This window comes from Oryzias melastigma, linkage group LG18 (genome assembly GCF_002922805.2).
Source record: "Oryzias melastigma strain HK-1 linkage group LG18, ASM292280v2, whole genome shotgun sequence".
In the NCBI taxonomy this organism is placed as follows: Eukaryota; Metazoa; Chordata; class Actinopteri; order Beloniformes; family Adrianichthyidae; genus Oryzias; species Oryzias melastigma.
Genome location: NC_050529.1, coordinates 18302938 through 18327020, shown reverse-complemented (window position 1 = coordinate 18327020; position 24083 = coordinate 18302938). Strand labels below are relative to the sequence as shown.

The following is a 24083-nucleotide window of genomic DNA, read 5'->3' as shown; positions in this document are numbered from 1 at the left end:
ACCTGCTACACTGCAAAAAGTGAAACGTTGGATCAAATTTTTTCGAAAAGTTCTGTTATTTGATGAAAAATAATCATTTTAAATGTAACAAATTACAGAACTTTTGTCGAGTGATCCAATGTTTCACTTTTTACGGTGTAGAAATGAAGTCAAACTAAATGTTTTTATTACTAATCTCATACTTGATAGTATATCAGTGTGTATGATATTAACAGGACTTAATTAGTAGCATTATACATAATAAAATTCCCTTTTTGCTGCATTTATACTATTTGTGTGTGTTAAATTATTAAATGTGTGTTTTAAATCTGTGCAGATGCAACAGTCTCATCCTATGCTAAATACAAAGAACTATAGTGTGAGAACTTTGCCTGACAGATAAACATCTAAAATGTAAACATGTTATGAGGCAGAGAGGTAGGCAGGTTTCAGTTTTAAATCCCAGACAGATGTGTAGTTCTTAAAAGTTAGAGCCTTTGTGGTAAAACTGGGATATTTTCTGAATTTGATCAGGTTTTTGTTTTTAGATGCAAAATTCTTTTTGAGATAAAAAAGTGGTTGATTCTGGAATAAAATTTATAATTTTTTTAGGTTATGGACGATGACTTTTTTATAGAAGATTTCAGGTCAAAGATTAGCATCTCAGATTAGCATAATCTGATATCATGTATGTATGACCACATCCTATGTGAGCAAAGGTTGCCAACAACTGTAAAACAACATGCAAAGGTTTCAGTGCTGCAAAGGTTTAGTCAAGTTTGTATAAAATTTTGAGATTAGACTGTTATAAAGAACAAATAACAAAAGCACGAAAAAAAATGTGAAGATTTAAATGGAACTCCTTGACACAAAAATCAATAGTTTAAACGAGTATCTTGCAATTCGTGACCTTTATGATCTCCCCAAATGTCCTCGCTGCTGCTGCTGTGGTTTGTGAAGACGTGATATTGCTGTACACGACAAAGCAATCTCAACTCCAATCTTCCACTCCGGTTTGAGTCACAGCTTGCTCTCTAGACCCCTGAGGAGATGTGCCGAGAAGCGAACAACTAAACATTTAAGAGTGCATAAAGGGCTTGTTTCACTTTCAGAAGTTTTAAAAAGTTTTAGTCCATTCCCTGGACGAAATTATTGACCACTACCGTAAAGTTCTACTTCGAACATCTTTTGATTTATTTTAAGTGTTCCCAATGGTCTTTTAATTAGGATAAAGAGTTGTTTTGTCAAAAAGTGTAAAGCCTATTTCGTTTTTTAGGACATAGTTTCTGCAGAGCGGCAGAAGTTCATTATAAGTTCACCTCTGACTTGAAAATGGGATATCATCCATTTGTTGATGTGCTCTCCCACTACAGTCCCTTATGGCCTATTGGATCTATTTGTCTGCAAGTGGATGCATTGAAATGGGGCAGAGTACATCACATCTATGAGCTATTTCCAATGACATTTTTTCATTGTTTTTAATAGATATTGTCAATGAAATACTTAGAAATTCGATTTCAGAAAAATACTACAATAACATGTTAAAAACATGATGGGTCTTTAAAAATGATGTTATATGCCTGTTAGATTCTCAGTTCAATAATCGCTCATTGTCTGCACCAGTCTGTGGTTTTGTGTTTGCATGGTGGGACGCTACCGTGCCCACAAGTCTACTTTCCTGCTCTTGGATTGACTTTTCACACGTGCGTAGGCAGTTAGTTTCATTTATACCAGTAGAGCTGTGCGAATGTATCTCTTCCGGTTGGTTAAACTGTTTTTCTTCTTCTTGTTTTGACGTTCTCTTGGGTTCACAACCATTTCCTCCACCGCTTCCTGTCTCAGGTATCACACATTGCTGATGCACACGCTCCGAGGACTCTTATCTCTGATCCGCCCCTTGTCTCGCCCTCTCTCCTCCCCCCTGTAGCTCTCCTCCAGTCGCATCTTCTCCAAGTTTTTCCCATCTTCTTTGACGCTGTGGTATTGGGACCCGTGTGACTGTTTGCTGGGGGACAGTGACTGTTTGAAAGGGGGCGGGGATTTGGATTTGGTCACTTTGTCGAAAAAGGCAAAATCGGCAACGTATTTTCCTGACGGGGAGATGGAAACGACGGGAGGAAACTCGTATCCCCAGAGGATCTCGTCCGGAAGGTAGGACGTCCGGACCTGGCAGGTTGCAGAAGTCGGCTCAACTGTGGCGCTCAAGATGACCAGCAGCTCAAAATCAGCAAGTTCGGGGTCGGCCCAGCCGCCTCCTGGCGAAAAAAAGATAATCAAACTTAAGAAAGCCCTTTTTAAATGATGACATCATATGAGAAAAGCTGCATTTTCCTAAAGAACTTTAGATTTTGAAATGTAAATGCCTGTATTGATGGAATACAGTGTAGCACAAGAACACAGATACTATTTTACCCAGGAAAACAAGGAGACATTGCTTGAATGTAATACAACTCGAATGATAAAATATTTATTAAATGTGGGCGGGATTTTTGAAGCGGAAGTAAGCCCCCACTGATATCCCATCATCCCTTTGTTTACACCCTCTCCCACTAGCTTACACCCTCTTATAACCCCAAGCTAACATCAGCGGTGCAACAAAAATGGCGTGCAATATCAAAGCCATACGGTATGGAGCCAGATTCCAGCTCAGACAAGGAAAATAATGGATCTATTTGCCTGCAAGAGGATGCATCAGAATAGAGCAGAGCAGGGAGCCTTTGGCCCGCTTTTAAAAGGCATTTTTTCATCTGCTCCTGATTTGAATAAGAAAAAAAATGCTCTTTTATACCTGTTCTCTGTCATTAGAAAGTGCATCAAGAAAATGTTAAAAATGCCAAAAAACATCATTTTCATTGGAGTGAGTCTGTAAGGTCAGTCCCATTCACACACTGGCTATGTCTGAATTTCCACTCTAATTCCTAACTATTGAAAAACTATATAGAGCAGGACTATCTAGAACCCTGGATTTTAAAAGCAATTCTTTCTTTTTTTTAAACAACAAATATGAGGTCACTGATTTCACAAAGTGAAAATCTAATCAATACAAACATTTCAAGACGTCTGTTTGTGACTCCACTGTGTTATGATCAGGGGTGAAGGTAGTTTTTTGTTATGCTGGTTATGTGGCATCAAACGCGGTACCAGACACAAACTGGAACCAGTTTAGGGCACCAGTGCACTCCGCGTCCCAGTACAATGCATTGTGGTCTATTTTCGCTAATATCATTGATGCAGTTTTTTTTGCAAATACTTCTTGGAAGTTTCTGGAGCCCTAGATTTCAGAATTGTAGATTCAGACAGCATTATAAAATGGCGAACGCACTATGTAGTGATATAATGAGTAGAGAAAAAATTCAGATATACCCATTAATTGCAATTCCTCTGCCTTTTATTGGCACCAACCTCAACCAAGTTTCGTGCCCAAGGACACTTTGACACATGCCAAACCTGTTGTCCTCCAATCAGAGGTTGACCGCTTTTCCTGTGCACCACAGCCACCCCAATACAAGTAATGTTACTTGAGGAACATTTTAGAAAGTACTAAAATAGTGAATATTTTAAACAGACTAAGTGAATAAGTTAAATAAACACATTTATGGTCATGGACACACTAGTAAGTTTGATTTGCACCAAGATTAGTTTCCTTGGATAATCTGCTTTTCTTGTCAGGTGTGAAATGGAAGAATCTGGGTGAAAACGTTCTTCAGGAACGCAACAAAGTTTTAAAACCTTAACACCACGACCGCCTAAAAATGAGGATCTAATTTTACTTGTAAACAGAAGCAAACTTAATGGAAAATTAAGTGTCAATGATTTGGATCAAGCTTTTCCCTTCAGGGGTCGCCACAGCGAATCAGTTTCCTCCATCTAAGCCTGTCTTCAGCATTCTCCACTCTAACACCAGCCACCTTCATGTCTTCATTCACTGCATCCATAAACCTCCTCTTTGGTCTTCCTCTAGACCTCTGTCCTGGCAGCTCTAGACTCAGCATCCTTCCACCAATATATTCACTGTCTCTCCTCTGAACATGTCCAAACCATCTCATGTCATGTCCAAACCAAGTATAGCAATATATATATATAATGTATTTATTTATTTAAATTTCCACTAAAAACAGCAAAAAAAAAGACAGAAAGAAAAAAACAGTTAAAAGAAATAATGCAATTTATCCCCCAATGAATCATGAATGCAACAAAAGATGTTCAGAGTTCGAAAAAAAGGACTTTGGATGAAGCTAAAAGCTCATCAAGTCATATCATATATATATATATATATATACGTATAATGTCTAAATACATAAATCTGCCTTACCCTTTAGGTATGTTTTTCTTTGTATTTTTTTTGTTTCATAGGTAAGGCTTGTTTACTGCCCTCAAGTGAGCGACTGTATGAACTGCTGGAGATTCTCAAGGAACTTGGTCAGCTTCAGTCTTCACTTCACTCTAGAGAGCGCGTGTGAAAGTAAACCAAATGAACTTGTTAAACTTCTTAGCAGTCTCTGCCCATTCAGACCACACCCACAAGATTTTTTCTGACAAGGTAGCCTAAAATTGTGTGTTCTGAGAAAAGCACAAACTTACAACAAATGACAAAAATCAGCTAAACAACTAGGTGCTTGTAGAGCGAAGTTTAGAGTAAATGTGATGAGTTTTCATTTGAAATCTAATGAAGAAAAATACTCATAGAAGTTAATTTTTCACAAAATTCCTCTTAAAAATGTAATTAAATAAATTTAACTCATTATTATCCACCTGGATTTTTAAATTAAACACTTTGTGTTGAAACCTTGTGAGCCAGCACTAATCAAAATAATATATTTTTATTTCTTCACCCTCTAAGTTCCATAATTTTGCTTAAATTTACTCTGGACTAGTTTATATACCCATAAAAATTTGTCAGCTAGGAGTAGTTATACAGATAAAAATTGACTATAAATGTTCTTGCCAACATTTTGGTCCATTATCTGATTTATAATATAGTACATACAGGATGTGTATAATGAACTTCTTGTTAATTTCAAAACTTCTGCAGGGATGTAGCTGGTTAAACATACCTTTTTTTCTATGATAATGCAGACAATCATGTATTAGCCATTCTCACGTGGAAACTATGTCTGCAGTTTAGGAAAATTTACTGATGCTACTACTGCAGACTAATTTTAGACGACTGTCGGAAGGAAGACAACAGTTTTCTTTTAACAGCTCACAAAATAGTTTCTTTTAACTTAGCTAAACAAATGTGCAATATTTTGTAAGATATAGAACTAGAAAAAGTATTTGTCTGGCACACACATGCAATCCCCACTAGAAATGTTTGCAGACAAGCATGGAGACACCTGCATCAACAGGCTTTACTCTGAATGCAGACTGTCATCTGTCCAAACAACTCTTACCCTCACCCAGACACAAAAATCACTCCCACTAAGCAAAAACACTGAGTTTCACAACCACTTCTGCACACTGTGACACCCTCTTTAGTGGCTTGTTAGGAGCAGCACATCTGCAATGTTTTTGTCAATTCAGCAACTTTTAAGGCTTTTATTCTAAACATTTTCAACTATCTTATTTTCAAGTAAAATAAACTCCACTTGCAAAGTATTTGGTCATTTATCTAATTCTAGATACAGTATTTCACTCTAGTTTATATACCAGCCAGCAAACCCAAGTATATGGTTGAAAGTGGGCAGAAAATGTTAGTCCCGATTGGGTTTGTCCACAGTTTTCATGGTGGTCCCACATGTGTTTGCCCACATTGGCTTAAGTGTACACTCAGTGGGTTAGCTTGCTATGCTATCCAGCCACCTGGTGGACAGCGGAGCTTGCTAGCGCAATACAGCAGAGCTGGTTAGCTTGTTACAGAGGATCTCGCTAGCTCAATACAGCTGACCTTGCTAGCTCAATACACCAGAGCTAGCTTGCTACAGTGGAGCTCACTAGCTTAATACAGCACCGCTTGCTAGCTCTATACAGCAGAGCTCGCTAGCTTGTTACAGAGGATCTTGCTAGCTCAATACAGCGGAGCTTGCTAGCTTAATACAGCAGAGCTTGCTAGCTCAATACACCAGAGCTAGCTTGCTACAGCGGAGCTCACTAGCTTAATACAGCACCGCTTGCTAGCTCTATACAGCAGAGCTCGTTAGCTTGTTACAGAGGACCTCGCTAGCTCAATACAGCGGAGCTTGCTAGCTTAATGCAGCAGAACTTGCTAACTCAATACACCAGAGCTAGCTTGCTACAGAGGAGCTCATTAGCACGGTACAGCGGAGCTCACTAGCTTAATACAGCACTGCTTGCTAGCTCTATACAGCAGAGCTCGCTAGCTTGTTACAGAGGATCTTGCTAGCTCAATACAGCGGAGCTTGCTAGCTTAATACAGCAGAGCTTGCTAGCTCAATACACCAGAGCTAGCTTGCTACAGCGGAGCTCACTAGCTTAATACACCACCGCTTGCTAGCTCTATACAGCAGAGCTTGTTAGCTTGTTACAGAGGATCTTGCTAGCTCAATACAGCGGAGCTTGCTAGCTTAATACAGCAGAGCTTGCTAACTCAATACACCAGAGCTAGCTTGCTACAGTGGAGCTCACTAGCTTAATACAGCACCACTTGCTAGCTCTCTACAGCGGAGCTCGCTAGCTCAATACAATGGAGCTCGTTAGCTTGTTAAAGAGGATCTCGCTAGCTCAATACAGTGGAGCTTGCTAGCTTAATGCAGCAGAGCTTGCTAGCTCTATACAGCAGAGCTCGCTAGCTTGTTACAGAGGATCTTGCTAGCTCAATACAGCGGAGCTTGCTAGCTTAATACAGCAGAGCTTGCTAGCTCAATACACCAGAGCTAGTTTGCTACAGCGGAGCTCACTAGCTTAATACAGCACCGCTTGCTAGCTCTACACAGCAGAGCTTGCTAGCTCAATACAACAGAGCTCGCTAGCTTGCTGCAGTGGAGCTCATTAGCTTGGTACAGAAGAGTTCCCAAGCACGCTACACTGTTCATCGGGCGGTTGGCTAGAGTACCGAGCAAACCCACTGAGTCCCTGCTTATGTCAATGAGGCAAACACAGGTGGTACCACCCCAGAAACTGCGGACAAACCCAATCGGGGCCCAGATTTCCTGCCCACTTTTAAACCACATGTGGCCCACTTGGCCTTGCTGGCTGGGTAAGAAGGTAATATTGGGTTATCGGTTAATATTTTATTAGGTGACACCATAGAAGGTCAAACTCAGTTTGTCCTGATGATACCTAAATTAAAGCTTCAATCAGCATCGGTTGGACTAGGTTTAGGGTCTTATCAAGGATTGTATTATACCCTGTCATCTCTTGGATTCTCAAATTCCATTTTTGATATGGTGTTTCACTCTTGTCTGTTTATGCAATGCCTTATTTCAAGTCATTATCAGGTCCACTTGTTATGGTCAGCTGCCCCTAACAACATTTGCAGCTAAAGTGTATAAAAAAAATCTAATAAATACTTTTAGTATGAATATTTTCAATGCGCTAATCACTCTTTCTTGTTTTTAGAGCTTATTCGGGTCATTCACAGTACTCTCTTTGTTTACTAAAACATGTCATTTTTAACTTTTTTCAGAATGAATATTATACATTTTGAGGTCACACTACACGCTGAAGGCCAAAACAACTCAAGCCGTACATTAGCGGATGGTAAACGTGAGCCGATGCAGCTTTCAGTGATGAGAAGTCTGAGCTACTGTAAGCTGATCCGCGCAGGCCTCATGTCAGCACCCCAGACTGTACGGTATTGTGCTCTAATGAGGGGTGTCCTGGGCAATCTCTCACACAAATTCCAGCAGGAAAAAAAACACTCTCCTACAGTGCCAAACAAGCCCGACTGTGCACAGCCAAGCATGCAGCACATGAATGTAAATACCAACACACCTGCCTACACATAAATACTTAGGGTACCTACTCACTTTGAAAGGAATTCTAACTATTTGAGTTTAATAAAAACACATAAAACTGTGTATAGCAACTTTAATATTTATTTCATAGGAATATAAATCGAGTTGATTAATCATTTACTTAAAATCGTTCATCCTAGAAGTGTAAAAGTAGATGTCACCATTATTTTTGTCAGATAAGCAGAAATAATCTGTTTACAATGCTTGAGTGTTTCTGTAAAGTCATAAATAATATAAGATTAGATAGACCAAAGACGAGACGATAAGCCCTACCTTTTGCTGCCCAAGCTCTGAGGGGGCTGTTCTCGTCAATAACATGGTAGTAGGTCAGCGGGATGATGAGGAAGGGACTGTCAGTGGACATATCCACTTGGAAAGGCACATTGCGCTGGTCCAGGCGAACTGTTTCGCCCTCCTTTGTCAGGGAAGTCTGAAGCAACTTTCCTGTCACCTGTGACACAAGGCGAACTCAGTTTATGTTGCTAAGATGTTTGACAAGCTAAAAACCCTTCCAATGTAAAATCACTCATTGTTTACAAGTTAGATGACAGGCCTTTCATTCATTCTGTTGAAAAATCAATAAATGAAAGAACCTACAACAAAAAGCAACTTTTATGGTGCGTCACCTGGCATCCCAGTAACAGGCTTTTGCGCATGTTTGCCACCCGGATCATGAGGCACGGTTGGCCCTCGTGACTCGACACAACAGCATGTTGACTGAACTTGACCGTCTCACCTCTCTTCTTGGGTCGAGCGACCTGCACAAGGAAATCAACGAGACAATGACTGGGAATTCCTGTTAGTCCACGCTGTAAACATCTCAAATCACTTTCGCCAATTATTTACAAGGCTTGAAGTTTCCTCTTTGTGTGTTTAAGATAAAGAGAAAGACGTAAAGATAAAGAAACAAATATATGTGTGGACAAATAGTTAGAAAGAAGGAGTGAACAAATCTGTAGCATTGAAAAAAACTCTTAGAAATACCAAAATGTACATATTAGGTGACCAAAATAAAGGAAATTTTGATTATGTGACGTTCATATTTACAAAATAGGTGTGTCTGACCAAAAAGGAAACATTGGTTCACAATACAAATAAATGATTTTATATATATATATACTTGCTGTAACCATTACTATATTGATGATTTGGTCCATGTTTTCTGCACTGTAGTTCCTCATAATTTTACTGGGGGCAGTAGAAGATCCCTTTCTGCTCATTTCAAAATGGCTGCCTCCAAACACATTTTGCCTGGAAAAAAGTTTACATAACATTTAAAGCTTTATGATAAGAAGGACTCTTCTATTGTTATTCATTTCCTTTATTGACTACTTGCTGTATTAAAAGAAATGTACACTTTGTTGATTAATCATTTTTTATAATACAGTTGCACCATGTTAATACATGTGTGGATTAAATTTGAGAAATAAGGCTATTTTTCCCAAAAACACTCGTTTTGATATTTTTACATCTTATGGAGTATTCAGACTAGTAAAGTAATTTGTTCTGGTCCGAGATTGCTTCATTTGTTTTGGATCAAGTCCTGAACCTTACGTTTGGTATGTATTCAGACTGCCGTCAAGGGAACAAAGCTTGTGAACAGAACCAAGTGATTAAGATCTCTTCCCTCATTGGCCAGGGATTATGAGGGCGGGACAAAGGAACTAGAGGTGAGAATAATGGCAGTCCTGTGCTTTGGAATCTTTAAGGTATTTCACTGATTCAGACTTCATAATTTCCTGACCAATTTAGAACATCTGTCTCAGCATGTAGGTACATCAGATACTGCTACTTTGGAACGGCGGAAGTATGCTGCAAGACAGTTATTGGCAAAACAACGGCTATAGGATGATAAGTATCTATGACGGATAGATTGTCGGGAAAACTGTGTGAGAAGCAATATGTATCAGGTTAAAAGTTATCTGCATTCATCTGAGCACATTTCAGTGAGTTGCTGTGTCTATTTGTTGTGGTGTTATGGCATTTTGGGATGGCGCCACAGCAGTAGGCGTATGCTGCATATAGAGACACAGAAAAGCACATAAGATGCATTTTTAGCGGTGTTGAAACAAACATTCAAACAAGGAAGGAGTTAGACCATTTATTTCCTGTTTGACAGGAACACTACAATCGTTGCCTTATACCATTTCTACTTTATTTACATCACGTGACTACCAGTTATGGTGGCTGTTTTGGTTCAGTTATTTCGCTTGTTGACCACTTTGTATTCAACTGAGGAATCTCAGAATTACAAACTATCCGAGTCTACCTCAAAAGATGGTTCAGAGAGTGATTTCTGATCCTGGAGCAAGGTTCACTTGGGTGCATTCAGAATGAAACTTTGTTCCAGATCATTGAGGGAAACGAACACTGGTTTACTTTATGCGAAATAAATGTGTCCAATCTGAATACAGCCGTAAACTATCATTGTTGTGAGCAAAAACCAACAAATCACCCAATATATCCTAATTTATACAAGACAACCCAAAAATATTTCTATTGCAACCATTTGTTTTTGAATTTCATCAGAAAAGTTTTTTTCTGTCAATTCTTTGATGTAGTGGGTTTTACATAGCTTACAAGAAACAGTGACATTTTTGAGCATAAATACCTTTGCAAGGAAAGTTCCAGTGATGAAGATCTCCATGACCATGGTGATGACCAGCTGAGTGATGAGCAGCACTATTGCCACAGGACACTCCTCTGTGATGCACCGGAAACCGTAACCAATGGTGGTCTGGGACTCCAGAGAAAAGAGGAACGCCCCAGTTAGTGTCTTCACCTCCATTACGCATGGCGTGTGGTTTGAGGGGGGGTCAAACTCTGGAGGAAGACAAGATGAATAGCCGATGTGTTTGGTTCAGACAAATCACCAGGAGTCTGTGTTCACCTCACGTGTTTTTCCAGGTTTCCCGTTTAGATTCTCTAGTGAGAAAATCTGACTTTGTCCCCTGTCATCATGACCTTTTATTCACTAGTAAACGGTGCTGGAGAGACTGATAATCACACAAATCTAGATAGCACGACCCTATTTCCTTAACAATGTCATAATTTCAGACTACATGTAGTCTAAATTACCTTTGACTTAATGCACAAAAAAGTGCATACTTCCTGGAATATATGGTTTGGGTTTTTTTGAGTATATTTGGTCAAAGGGTAAAACTGATATTTTAATGTTTACCTCATGTTCTCAGTGTTTTGTCAAAAACTGTCTCATGCAACAAAATATAACATAAGGCTTTTTTTAATAAAAAAAAAAGCATAGATTGTAAAGTTCTGTGCAGGTGACCTTTTTTTTTTTTAAAGACAAAGGTTTCAGGAATTATTTATAAATAAAAATAAGAAACCTTGATTACAGTTTGAATTGTTCTTTTTTCTTTAGGGTTTTTGGGTTGTTTAACCTAAACAAATTCTATATTATGGATGCAATGTTTATCTAAATGTAGTATATATATATATATATATATATATATATATATTTGCATAGTTATTTCTAGGGTTGTAACAATTATCCGAGCATTCGGATACCTCGCGATCTGCTCCTGAAAATTTGAGTACGAATATTTGCAACATCCAAGATCACTTGATTGACAATCTTCATGAATATAGTAGTGCTGTAAAAATACTCAGAGTATCTGCTCATGCTGCAAGCGTTGAAGAAAAAAGGAGTTAAACTTCAATTGGAGTGGGGTCTATCTTTGTTTTAAGCACAACCGGAAGTAGCTTGAAACAAAGTAGCACAATATACCAATGTAGGTCTATGGTTTTAGTCTAATTATAAAGTTGGTGTGAGAGTTTTGAAATGTAGGGGGACCAAAAGCAGCACTCATATCTTGCTGATGCTTTAGTACAGACAAAAAAAGCAGCCAAATATGGCGGCGAAAACATGTCAATGGGTCTGAACAGTCATAACTAACACAAAATTGTAAGAGAAAAGGCAACAATAAAATACTAGGAGTGATTGAATGGATGAAGGATACATGTTCAATACAGGTAGGGTAAGCATGCTAATCCTTTGCCAATTGATAGATGTTAAGTTTTTTTTAACTTACGTCAAATTTTTTATTATGTTCAGACCTCGTCAGTAGTCAACCTTTTAACACGGGAGATGTTGCAGGTAGCACCTACATAACAGACTACCATAACTCTTCAACTGTTTACGCAATCGATGTGATTCAGCTAGTTCTAACATAGAGAAAAGTGGCTGCATACCAGCACAAAGCCGCTTTTCTCCGCAACTTGAGTGTGTTAACACTTCATTACTGTAAAGTGTTGCATGTCAGCTCAAAGTTGCTTGTCTACGCTTCAGAATCGGATGGAATTATGGTAATGGCATAAACGGGTAAAATATTACTGTAGCTGAAAGAATGTAAACACTAAAGCTACAGCTACGGTGTTATTGGGTTACAGACTATACAAAAGATGGTCTAAAGTTCACACAAACAACCAAGAGGACCTGGTGGCAGACAAGATGGCAGCTAAAGGTCATTAGCGGAAATTCCACAGTATTACAAGCCACTTTTACTAAAACTTTTTAATGTGAATAAACGGTTTAGTGTTCAGGATTAGCTTAAAATGTGTAAAAAGAGGATAAACGCTTAATCAAGATAAACATTTATTGAACACACTAAAACTAAATTTTAATGAAAACAGGCAGAAATATTATTCCAGAATAAATCCACTTCAACCTTGAACAAACTTTCAATATTTTAATCTCCATAAAAATATATTTTGTCAAAATTATAGAAATTAGAAATAACCGCAAGATAACATCGGGCCACTGGAGGGCCAAGTATAATTACTCGGAGGGCCGAATCCGGCCCCTGGGCCATGACTTTGACACATGTGGCATAAGGAGTTACGGTACGTCAAAGAGTATTGTAAGTTTAAAGGTTAAAAAAAAAAACGGAATTTTTATTTTTATATGTTCCGGTTCTGGACTTCCTTCCGACTAATGAATTTAAGTTGCCATCTTGTCAGTAACCAGGTCCCCCTCAGAACAACAATGACAATGAAGCATCTTGTGTTCAAGATATCATCAAGCCACAGTACAAAAAACCCAACCCACCATCATTGTACAATAGGGGGTGATCTTTTTAGAGCAAGCTACGTCAGCTCCAACTAAAGCAACCAAGTGTGTGTTGCCATCTAGTGTTTGTGGCTGTAATTACATGAACAAAAAACAACAGTAGAGGATTATCTCTGAGCTGCTTAAAGTCTGAGTCTCTTTTAGTTTGCAATTTTACTAAGGTAAGTTATTTTTTTGTATTCTTTTTCCATTTTTAATGATGTATGATACATTTTCAACGTCACCACTCTTTTTCCCTCACCTATCAGGTCTCCGTGGACCAGGGCCACCAGGTACCACAGAACCCCAAACAGGAACCAGGTCCCCGCGAAGGTGGCAGAGAACAGAAAGAACTTGTAGCGCCACTGCATGTCCAGGAAAGTCGTCCAGAGGTCCCTGAGGTACAGCGCCCCTCTGCCGCTGACATGCTCAATGCGCACATTGCTTCGGCCATCTTTGGAGAGGACCCTTCGCCTCCTCCGAAGGGCAATGGGCCCCCCAGCTCCTGCTGCTGCTCCTCCACCTGCAACTGTACTCCCATTCCCACCTGTAGAGGCCAGCAGCGGTTTGGTGATGTCAGTCTGCGTCTGGGAGTGGCATACTTTCTGGGGGGAGGAGCCTTCGGAGGATGGGGGCGTGGCTGAGGTCATGGCTGGCACTGCAAAGAATGTAAATGTGAGGAGACGAGGTGTTGAGGGAGAAAAAAAGACAGGAAATAGTGTGAAAAACAGGGATTTAGGAACTCCAGGGGAACAGCAGGTGAAATGAGAACAAAAGGATCAGAAGATGTGAAAATAGAGAATAAGAACATGAATAAAAAGAGATGGCAGAGTGGAACATTTGAGATAAAAGCAAGGATGAGAAGGAAAAAAACAAAATGAAAGCCAATTTTGGAACTTGACAGTAAGTAGCCATCCAGGGTGGTCCTTTTTAGATCCTTTGAGTCCTTTCTATCAAAGGCGGCCTTTGCCAAATTACAAGCCTTTCAGATAAAATGCACCTGCTGTTCAGATTTAAGCACCACGGCCAATTCGTATTCATGTGCTGGCCGTGCAAGATGGAAAACACCACTGGATACCTTTCTGTGAATGAGTGCCTATTTGATTTACTCAAAAACAACTTCTTTTTCTTTACAAAACAATAAAACAACTCCCTCTAACTTAGGAGAAAATAAGTTTTAAGGGTTTTAAAAGTCAGTGAAGTTTTAAAAAACTGAGTACGATCATAATTTTGAGTAACTTTGACAAAATTCCTTTTAAGGTCACACAACTTGAACCAAATCATATTGAACTGCATTTTTAACAAAATTATTGCTCAATGATAAATAATTTAAAAAATATATTTAAAAAACAAAATGCCCTTATTTTGCAGGATTATAATCTGTGTTAATGATCAACAAATTATACCAAATAGGTGCTAATCATAATTTTTGTTACATTTGGGTTTAAATCCAGTCATGAATTGAAACAGAAACAGCTGAATTGGCAGTTTCAATCTGGGTAAAGAACAGTCAATGTCAGGGGTCACAGAGGAGGTGTCCCCCCTTCTGGTCACCATCTCCAAAGTACTAAACTCACTACATCTCCCAGCAGCCCCAGTGCACAGTCCCTGGATGCCACTCACCTAACTCCAATTTAACAATAACCCACCTGTTTCTTACTGCAGCACACATAGTCTCACTCTGTGCGAAGTGTTGTTTGTACCAACCTGCCTGCATTACCGAGTGTTGCTATCAGGACCTGATATTCTGTTTCTGACCTATCTTATTTTCTAATTACCTGCCCTGACCCTCACCTGCACTCTGACACCTCTACTCTCTTATTGGATGATCCCAATATCATGATTGACCTCTGCCTGTCTGACTGAGATTTAGTTTTGTTGACTTCTAGATGTGCTTAGTTCCTGTCTGAACTAACAAACCTGCTGCAGATGGAATCAGCTGTCTGCCCATTTGTGACAGTCAAACTGTGCTACTCATAGTGGACCCAGTTGTTAAAATAATCGTGAAATTTGTAGTACAAGTACCAAATTTGGCATGGATTTAAATGGTAGATGGCTTATACTTGTATAGCGCTTTCTACCCTCCTTTGAGGGCCCAAAGCGTTTCACAGTCACAGACCCATTCAACCATTCACACACCCATTCACACACAGGTGGTGGCTCCGCTGCCAAACAGTGGCGCCAACCTCCCACCAGAGGCAATTTGGGTTAGGTATCTTGCTTCCAAGGACACTTCGAAACATGGGCAAGGCGGGAGTCGAACCCACTCGCTTCCGATCAGGAGTTGACCGCTGCACCACGGTCGCCCTTTATAATCCCCTCCTTCAAAAGCATGTTAACCACTAAAAAAGGTTTTAAAATATATATACATAAGATTAATATTATCAGAGCCAACCTTGGGCATAGGCGAGCTAGGCGACCGCCTAGGGCGGCATCTGCTGGAGGGCGTGCCAAATTACAATGATTTTTTTTTACTATTTAACACACCACTTACTTTGTGTAAAATGTAAAAAAACATGTAATAATTAAAACCATAAATAAAATAACTCAAATGTTTGACGTAATCAATAGTTTTGCCTGGTGCTGCGCCCCTCCTTGCCTGACACAGCCCCTGTCGAAGCTTGGTGGAGAGGAGGAGGTGGGTTGCTGCTTCTGTGAAAGCAGCAAAACAAGTCCTCAGGGACAGCTTTAAGCTCAAAAAAGGAAGGAAAAACTGACTCAAAGCAGAGGTTTGTCTGTTTTATTTACATTCACTTGCTTGGAAATTCACCTGTATTGCCCAAGAACGTTTTGAAGCATGGGCGGGCAGAGTGAGCATCGAACCTACAATCTTCCATTTAGGGGTAAACCGCTTTACCTCTGCACCACGAAATTAACTAAAAACATAAATGAGGTAGATTCCATGTATTACTCATCTTCACCACTGCTTTCACTTACATGATGACAAGTCTCAGAATGGAGATTAAATCATAGAAAAATCCCAGTTGTTGTTAAAATTAATGTGTGTTCTCCGGGTGCCTTGTACACTCATTGTCATATTATGGGCTGTACATTCTTAACAGTTTGAGCTGCGGTTTGCTTTTCACCGCCCCCTCCATCTTTTCTTCCTTTTTGCTGTTCAGTAAACAGTCCTTTGTCTCAGGCTGCCTCTGCCTTCCAGATCAAATAGGACGACATGCAAAATGACACAAAGTAAAGCTCGGCTGATCTGATACACTCTGTCCTTTCCTGTCCCTTCTGACCCTTGTCTCGCCTCCCTCCACGCTGGAGCTCACACTGTGAGTCAATGAATAGAGATCTGTGTGCAGCTCTGTGCCATGAATGCTAAGATGTGGAGGGGGAGAAGAGGGAGGGGGGCGTGGTCAGCGGCCGGAGCATGTGATCGGACTCGACCGTCTGCAGCTGAACCCTGAACCCGACGGAGATGCTGCCCACACGTACAGTAGAAGTGCGCTTGTGTCAGACCTATTTCACAGAACAATAACAAGTCTTGTCCAAAAAAAAAAAAAACTCTTCATATTTGCTCTTGTTTAGTGATTGTAATGTTCATTCTATTATAAATTATTTTTAATAACAACATAAAAAGCTGCAAATTGTTTCCTTCTGGTCAAGAAAAATATATATTACTATCAAACACTTTCTTCAGGGAAACATCTGAGGTTAAGGTAAAAGTCATATTTGTGCTTATGTGCTGCAGAGATCAGTCAGTACTACGAGAAAAAAAGAAATATAATCTTAAAAAAGTTTAATCTTCATCTAAAACGATTTAAGAGATGATTTGATGGTTGGAATAGCCAGTCATGTGATATTATGGATGTTACTTATTTGCCAAAATAGTGGCAAATGAAAAATTAACAATTTGATTGATTATTGCATTGAAATAAAAAAAATAACACGGATGCTTCAAATCTACAGGTTTAGCGATTAATAAACGTAACCTTAGAGCACTATCATCGGGGTAGTGCAAAAGTATTTACATAGTTTTCAATATATTGCTTATTTCTTAGTGTCATGGGTATCTGGATAAAGTCTTGCATGTCCGAGGAATGGGTGGACCAAAGGTCAAGTCTCCCGTATCCTTATTATTTTTTTAGGAATTTTTTCTTCTCAAATTCCAAATTTTTTAGTAACTTTGAAGCATGTTTTTAGGATCTTCCTTTGTTTTTATTTTCTATTTTGTCACATATATCACAGTTTAAAATAAAGGAAAACTTCTCTAATTACTCTATTTTAATTAATGTATTTTTAATGAGAGATATTTTTATTGGGTATATTATATCAGGTAAGAATTACTTGACAAAAGTAACTTTTATTGCTAAGGTGTTCAAGGGTTAACCAATGAATTGATTTAATTTCCTACAGTCCAACCAAATCAAACTTTCTGAGCCAAATTTTTATATAACATTTCAAAATAAAATACATTGATTAAAATCGATACTGGAAAGTAGCATTTAGATTTATTTTACTATTACTTAAAATGACCGAGTGTCATCACAGTGTGATGGTAGCAAAAAATGATCAACCATCATTTAAATAACCATAGTAAAAACTTTTTTTTCCCATATTTTTGTGGCATTTTTTAACAAAATGTTGAACATATCTAAAGAAAATTAGGATTAAAATTGCATTTCTGAGAATTTTTCCTTATTCAGGTAATTGTGAAATTGTTTTCCTCGTCTGAACTGGCATCTGGATCAAAAGTGAACGGCTTTATAGCTCCGATTTTTGTTGTGGGGTATGAAGGGCTGTAAGCTAGTGGGAGAGCACATAAACAGATGGATGATGGGAAGTAGAGGGTTACTACTTAGGTGTATTTTTAATGAACTGCTGACACTCTGCAGAAACTGTCCTAAAATTAGACACAGGTTTTATTATTTTGACTAAAAACAGCATAATCATAATGAAAAAAACACTGGGAAAGGTTTCAAAATAGATCAAAAGATGTTTGGTGTGAGACATTAAATCATTTTATTCCAACAAAAAAAATAATATATAAGAAAAAGTTCCATTAACACTATTATTTTAATGCAAGTTTTTAATTACATGTTACAATATTGTCATTTTAAGCAAAAATATCTTTAAAAATGATTATTTTCCCCTTTAAGTACATATTTATTTTTCAATTAATCAGCTTTCAAATGACATTTTGTGACTCAGCTTTTAATTAATAACACCAAGTGAACAAATAATCTTTGAGGTTTTTTGAATGTAAAAGTCAAAGGTCAATCCAACATTTTTATTGGCCGACAGTGAGAGATCGTCATCCTGTCATAAAACGTTTTAACATCAATGGAGGTCCACACTCAGGGTCGGGATCTCTTTCTCCCTGCCGGCTCTGCAGCACTTGTCTGTTCTTGCTTCTGTGCTGACAAGAATCCTTTGTTTTTGAGAGACATGAAAGGGACAAAAGCCACCATTGAAAAAGACGGCGGGGCGAGCGAGTAAGTGGAAGAGAGAGCGCACGTTTGCCGAGGAAAGCCGAAGCGAGCATTGAAGTGTGTTTAAGGATACCCATACCAGCTCTGAAAATGCAAAAGGGGGTAAAAGATGGGAGAAAGAGGACATCCAGAACCGAGCGACAAAAGGAGGTGAAGGGGAACGCTGGATGGAAAGAAAGCGGCATGCAGGGTGAAGGTGCAGGAAAGAGTTGGGGGGACAAAAGCCCGCCATTAGTATTCCAGAGGAGTGAGTAATCCCCTCCACTCTGTATCCAGTGTCCAGAACCATGAAAAGCAGCAGCAGTTAGTGCATCCTTCTGAAAAGGCTCAGCCTTCAATGGCTGCGACCACTGTCCGCACCGCGGTGGCCTGAAAGGCCTGTCTAAACATCAACACGGGCCGAGCCAAGACAGCGTCTGGTCAGGCGGCCCAACACAACAGAACCGCAAATTCTGCCAAACTCACTGAATCGCACAAATGAGCTGCTGTTACATCTCTTTTGAAAGAAACGGAGGGAAGGGCATGTCGCTGGGACAAAATGTCTTCTTTAAGATGCAACTTTGCAGATCAAGACACTGACTTTGTTGCAATTGAGGGACAGTTGGAGAATCTACACAGATCAGAGCGACATTTTACAAGGAGAGAAAATGACTTTCTGTTTACACATAAAATAAAAAAAAAACAAATTTAAAACTAAAAGGTACAATGACATGTTATTATATTATGATCAAGTGCTTAAAAAATAATAGAAAGACTGTAAGTATTGTTTTTAGATGATTTTTTTTCCAGTTTGTAAATTGAAAATTAAAATTTAGAATCTTGAAATATTGAAATTGAAAAGATATATATTATAACTTAAGAGATCATTTTAGATTTAAAATATGCAGGGCAATAACAAATGTAAAACGGACAAAACTTTAGAATTCTTTGCACAAAAACCTTAAATTAGTTGAAAAAATTGGGTTACTGATGAAATATTTTGAAATGTAATTTTGTATTAGTAAATATGTATGTAATTGTGCATGTGTAATATATGTATGTAGATGTGTATATGTATTTGGTTAAATTTTTTTTGTTTTTTTATGTTTGTGGCATATTTATAAACTAGATCTTAAGTTTTGTTTCTGTGTAAATGGTATCTTTTGGCTAGGCTTTGATTAGCATGATACTCATTTCCCATCATCCCTTTGCTTACACACTCCTCTCCTACCTTACAGCCCATCAAACCCCAACTACCATTAGTGGTACAACAAAAATAGTGAGCAATATTGGAGCTATCCAGATATATAGTTTTGAGGAAAACAAAGGTGTTAATGGATCTAATAAGTGGACGTATCAGAATAAACTGGAGCCGGAGGCTTGTGGCCTGCTGATTGTAGACATCACAACTACATTCTTTTTTTTTGTCTTCTCCTTATTCTGAATGATTAGAACTAAGAAACACTCAGAATTGCATTTTTAAGCTTGGTTATCTTTATATATATACTCTATCATGACAAAATTATTACAATAACATGTTGAAAACACCAAAACGATATTTTCATCAGAGTGGATGTGTTGACTGCTTCAGCTCTTCACACTGGTAACGTGTTGTAAGTCAGTGCAAGGAGGGTTTTATCTGCTTCAGAACCCACTGGAGTTACAATTTTAAAACGTTACGACAATTCAAAGGAATGTCAACAATGGGGGCAAAACGTCGATGTTAAAGGGTTAAAAATAATATTTGTCAAATCAAACAGAAAGGCAGTGACTTAAGCAGGATTTAACTGAAATTTGTGAAAAAAAATAATGATAATGATGTGAGATTTGTTGTTTAACACAATCAGACAAAAAACTAAATTTCTATTTTTCTGAAAAAGTCATTAAAAAATAAAACTTAACATCTGTTTAAGCTTTCAGTAAAAGTCTAATCAAAGGCTGAAACAATTGAGAGCTGAAACTTTCAAAGAGAAAGCTGCTATTTCCAAAACCATGTTTACACTCATTTGTGTGCTTGTTTTTTCTAAATTTATCTTTTTCAGCTTAAATTCACCACCATGTTTGATAGAGCTGCAGATCAAACCAAATGCTGGTTTGGTTTAAAAATGTAACAGTGAAAAATTAAAAAATATTAGTATTGATGACATATCTGCTACATTTCACCTCATGGAATTCCAAATGTTTATTGGATGATTTGCATTAATTAAGTGTTCTTTATCACACAAACCTACAGATCTCAATACAGTTAGAAATACTGAAACTATGGAGCTTTCGAGTATTTGGGTTTTTTTTCTCTAAGCCCTGCTGCTTTCAATTACTTGTAATCTGTTGTTAGGAGTATTCTGATGTGTATCAGAGTAGGTGAAAAGAGGAAGTGGAAACTGTTTTGGATCTGTGCATCTGACAATCCCCTGCAGTGTCTTCTTCTTTTTATAAATCAAAAATACTCTGTTTGGTATTTAAAAATGTGAGAACGGAAAACACCTGAAAGAAGGTGGAAAGTGTGAGCAGCTCTACAAGTACGGTGGCCCTGAAATCACATCGATAAAACATTTTTAATTTCCGGAAAATTCAGAAACTACAAACAGAAAAATATACATTTTGGAAAATGAAAGTAATTTTCAGAAATCAATTTGTTCACATTTTTAACTAGAAGTCATTTGACAAAATGCTCAGACACAAAGTATTTCTTGATGTTTTTGGCCACAGACACCACAAAACGTTTAGTGACTGATCAATCAACATCCAATCAGTGACCTTTATGGTTTGATTCATTTTTAATGATTTTTATCATTAATTTTGCTTTTTCAGTTCTTGTTCTTGCATTGAGGAATTTGTACGTTGACCTTCAGGGCCACCGTAACTTTTAGTAGTATTCTCTGCACAGGCGTGTTGATGTACAAACTTTTGTTCTTTAAAATAAAATTAAAAAAAAGTCAAAGTGACACATATTTAATTTTGTTTGATTGTTTTAGGGGTCCCTAAATCAGCTGCTTTCACTACTTACATCATTGTGATTGAGGGTGTAAAGAGTAACCCCGGGTACTGAACATCTGTCTGAAAGACGAGCCGTTCGCCTCCTACTCCTCAGCCAAGAATCCGTCTCTGAGGAGTTTTACAGCCCCGACGCGAAGCAGTGAATGAGGAAGATTTGTTTGCCGCGAATGACTTCAAACGTCCCCTTTTAGTCTGTAATTGTCAACACGCTTCTGTCCGCTGGACGTGTGAGAGATCTATTACAGATCTGGTGCTGCTGAGTGGAAACATTTATCGAAACCAGGAGCTTCCTGTGGTTTGTACAGTCACACCTGTCACTTCCTTTACTGGTTTGAACTTTAGATTTATTTCATGTGAAAGAGGGCAGTGGAATTGTGGGTAAGGTTTTTTAAAGCTGCAGTATCAGTGAAACGTTTCTCCGAAAGAAGACAGATTTGACTTTTTCCTACATAAATGTACAAAAATTTGCAAATAAACTTTTTAAGATTATGTTATAGTGATTCTGCTGATCCTTTCTGTACATAAAATCTCAATCACATTTTCTGCAATTTCAGCAATTTTTAAATCAAAATGTTCAGCTCATTCAGGAGATAGCTGCTTGTGTTTTTTGGGATTCATAAACTTTTTGAAATATCATAAGAAATGAATGAGAATGTTTTCAAATTTCAAAAGTTTACGTAGATTAGCATCAAGCTTTTAAATATATTCATGGGCTATGTTTTTATCTTTTATTGTAATTTTCAAAAGATTTAGAGTTTAGCCCACAAAAATTAGCCACAAATTAGCCAAAAAAGGTTAGCATGTTGCTACTAGTATTTAAGCAACATGCTAACCTTTTTGGCTAATTTGGCTAATTTGTTATCTAATGGGTTGTTTAGGCTAATTTCAAGTTTAGCTTCTATTTTAGCATAATGCTAACTTTTGTAACTAATTTAGCTTACTGTTGAATTTTAGGCTTTTTTGGAGTTTAGCTAGTTTTTAAGCAACAAGCTAGTTATTTTGACTAACCTAGGCTAGGATCTACTAAGGTTTTTTGGGCTAATTTTGGGTTTAGCTCATATTAAAGCAAAAAACGAAATATTTTATTCAAAATTGGTATGTATTGGGGATTTTCACAATTTTTTCAGAAATGTAGGTCCATTTCAGCGCTCTTTTGTAGTTCTTTAATGAAATTTCTTTTAGTAAATTTAACATTTTGTAAATAGCTTTTGTATTATCAGAAATTAAAATAACTTATGTCACCATTTTCAGCAAAAAGCTTTAGCATCTTTAGTGACTACTTTCAGCATTATCGCAGGTAATGCACCATTTCTAGTTAATTTACTAACTGTTTGGGTTTTGTTGTAGCTGCAGACAGCAGGTGCAGCTGGACTCAGCAGCTGTTTTTCGCTTCTCCAGTCTCAGGAATGCTGTTCAAAGATGCAAACTTTCTCATATTTTGACTATAATGGGGCTTTAACTGAGCTTTTCCAAAACAAAATATTCAAATTAAACTTTTAAAACACAATGATTTTTGTTGTGACCAGACAACAAATGTTTTTTAATGTTTTTTAAAATGTTTCCTACCTTTCTGTTGCCTTGTAACAGAAGTTCCCCAGCTCGGATGTTGCAGGTTTATTGGGTTTCAGTGTCCAGCAAACATGTGGATAGACAGAAATTTGGATCTGTCGTTGTAGAAGGAGGGCAAATTTCAGGGGTTCTTGAACTAGTCGCACTTGTTGAGTTGGCGCACGCTTCACTCGGCTGTCATCCTGGCATTACATTGTGTTCTTTTGCACCGAAGGGAAAAACTCCTGCGAAAGAAAAATAAAAATGCATGAAGCACAGTCGGTGAGGATCACCCCGGGGTCAGTCGGCGGGTCCCAGCGCACTGGCACTGGCAGCAGCAGTTCCGACTCCCTGTTACTGGGTCATTATGTAATCGGATGAGCACAGTTTGCACTTTTTCTCCTTGCATGTAAAGCAGCGAGGGAGAGAGAGAGCGCCCTGTGTGTCCACACAGAGCAAAGTTAAAGGACCCCGTCCGGCGCTGTCCACTCCTCCAGGGCCCCCCAGCATGCCCCTTTATATAAACCCAAAAGTGTTTTTTTTTTTTCAGTCAGCCACTGTTTCTGGACATTTTTAATTCATTAATTCAGCTCTCCACCCAGCTTCTCCTCCTACCCTCCCGGTCCCCGACTGTACGCTGTGAAAAGGCCTCTTTGTTGCTGAGCCTCCGCTACTGCCCCAGCCTTTGTCAACTTTCTAGTGTAAATGTTTGATGGTTATAAGATACAAGCCTGGAAGTTGTTGCTCTAAATGGGAGGCGTTTTACAAATCAAAGCCATAAAAAATCTTGTCTTTTTTTTTGTCTGTTGTTGTCTTGGCTTCCTGAGCTTTCGCATTGGCCGAGCGAATAAAGAATTTCGATGTATCTGTGTGAGGCTGTGCCACGTCCGCCCCGCGAGGAGGGGGACCTGCTGCAGAGGCGATGACACTGCTGTGAATGAAAAGGCCCTGGGTGAATTCATTCATTAAAGAAACAACCACTGGATTCTGATGCAGGGCCTGTCATGGAGGAATGTTCCAATTTCTTCTTCTTGAGTTTACAACTACCTGAGGTACCATTTAACTTCCAAAAGCAGACTCATCTCTCCATCTCTTCTCCTTCTTCCAGCATCAGTCCTCCAATTTCCATCGAACCCTGCGGTATAGGTCAACAGCAGT

General features: G+C 38.5%; 1 protein-coding gene across 1 annotated transcript; it reads right to left on the bottom strand.

The window, feature by feature from the left end:
* Window positions 1-1753: 1753 nt before the first annotated feature.
* Window positions 1754-23788, bottom strand: LOC112156142 (ATP-sensitive inward rectifier potassium channel 10). The gene is made up of 6 exons (XM_024288320.2): window positions 22944-23788; window positions 13226-13621; window positions 10507-10718; window positions 8522-8653; window positions 8169-8346; window positions 1754-2234 (listed from the first exon to the last, which is right to left on the bottom strand). Exons 2-6 carry the CDS (start codon window positions 13611-13613, stop codon window positions 1825-1827), a joined length of 1320 nt encoding a protein of 439 aa, XP_024144088.1. The 5' UTR covers window positions 13614-13621; window positions 22944-23788; the 3' UTR covers window positions 1754-1824.
* Between the last annotated feature and the right edge of the window lie 295 nt (window positions 23789-24083).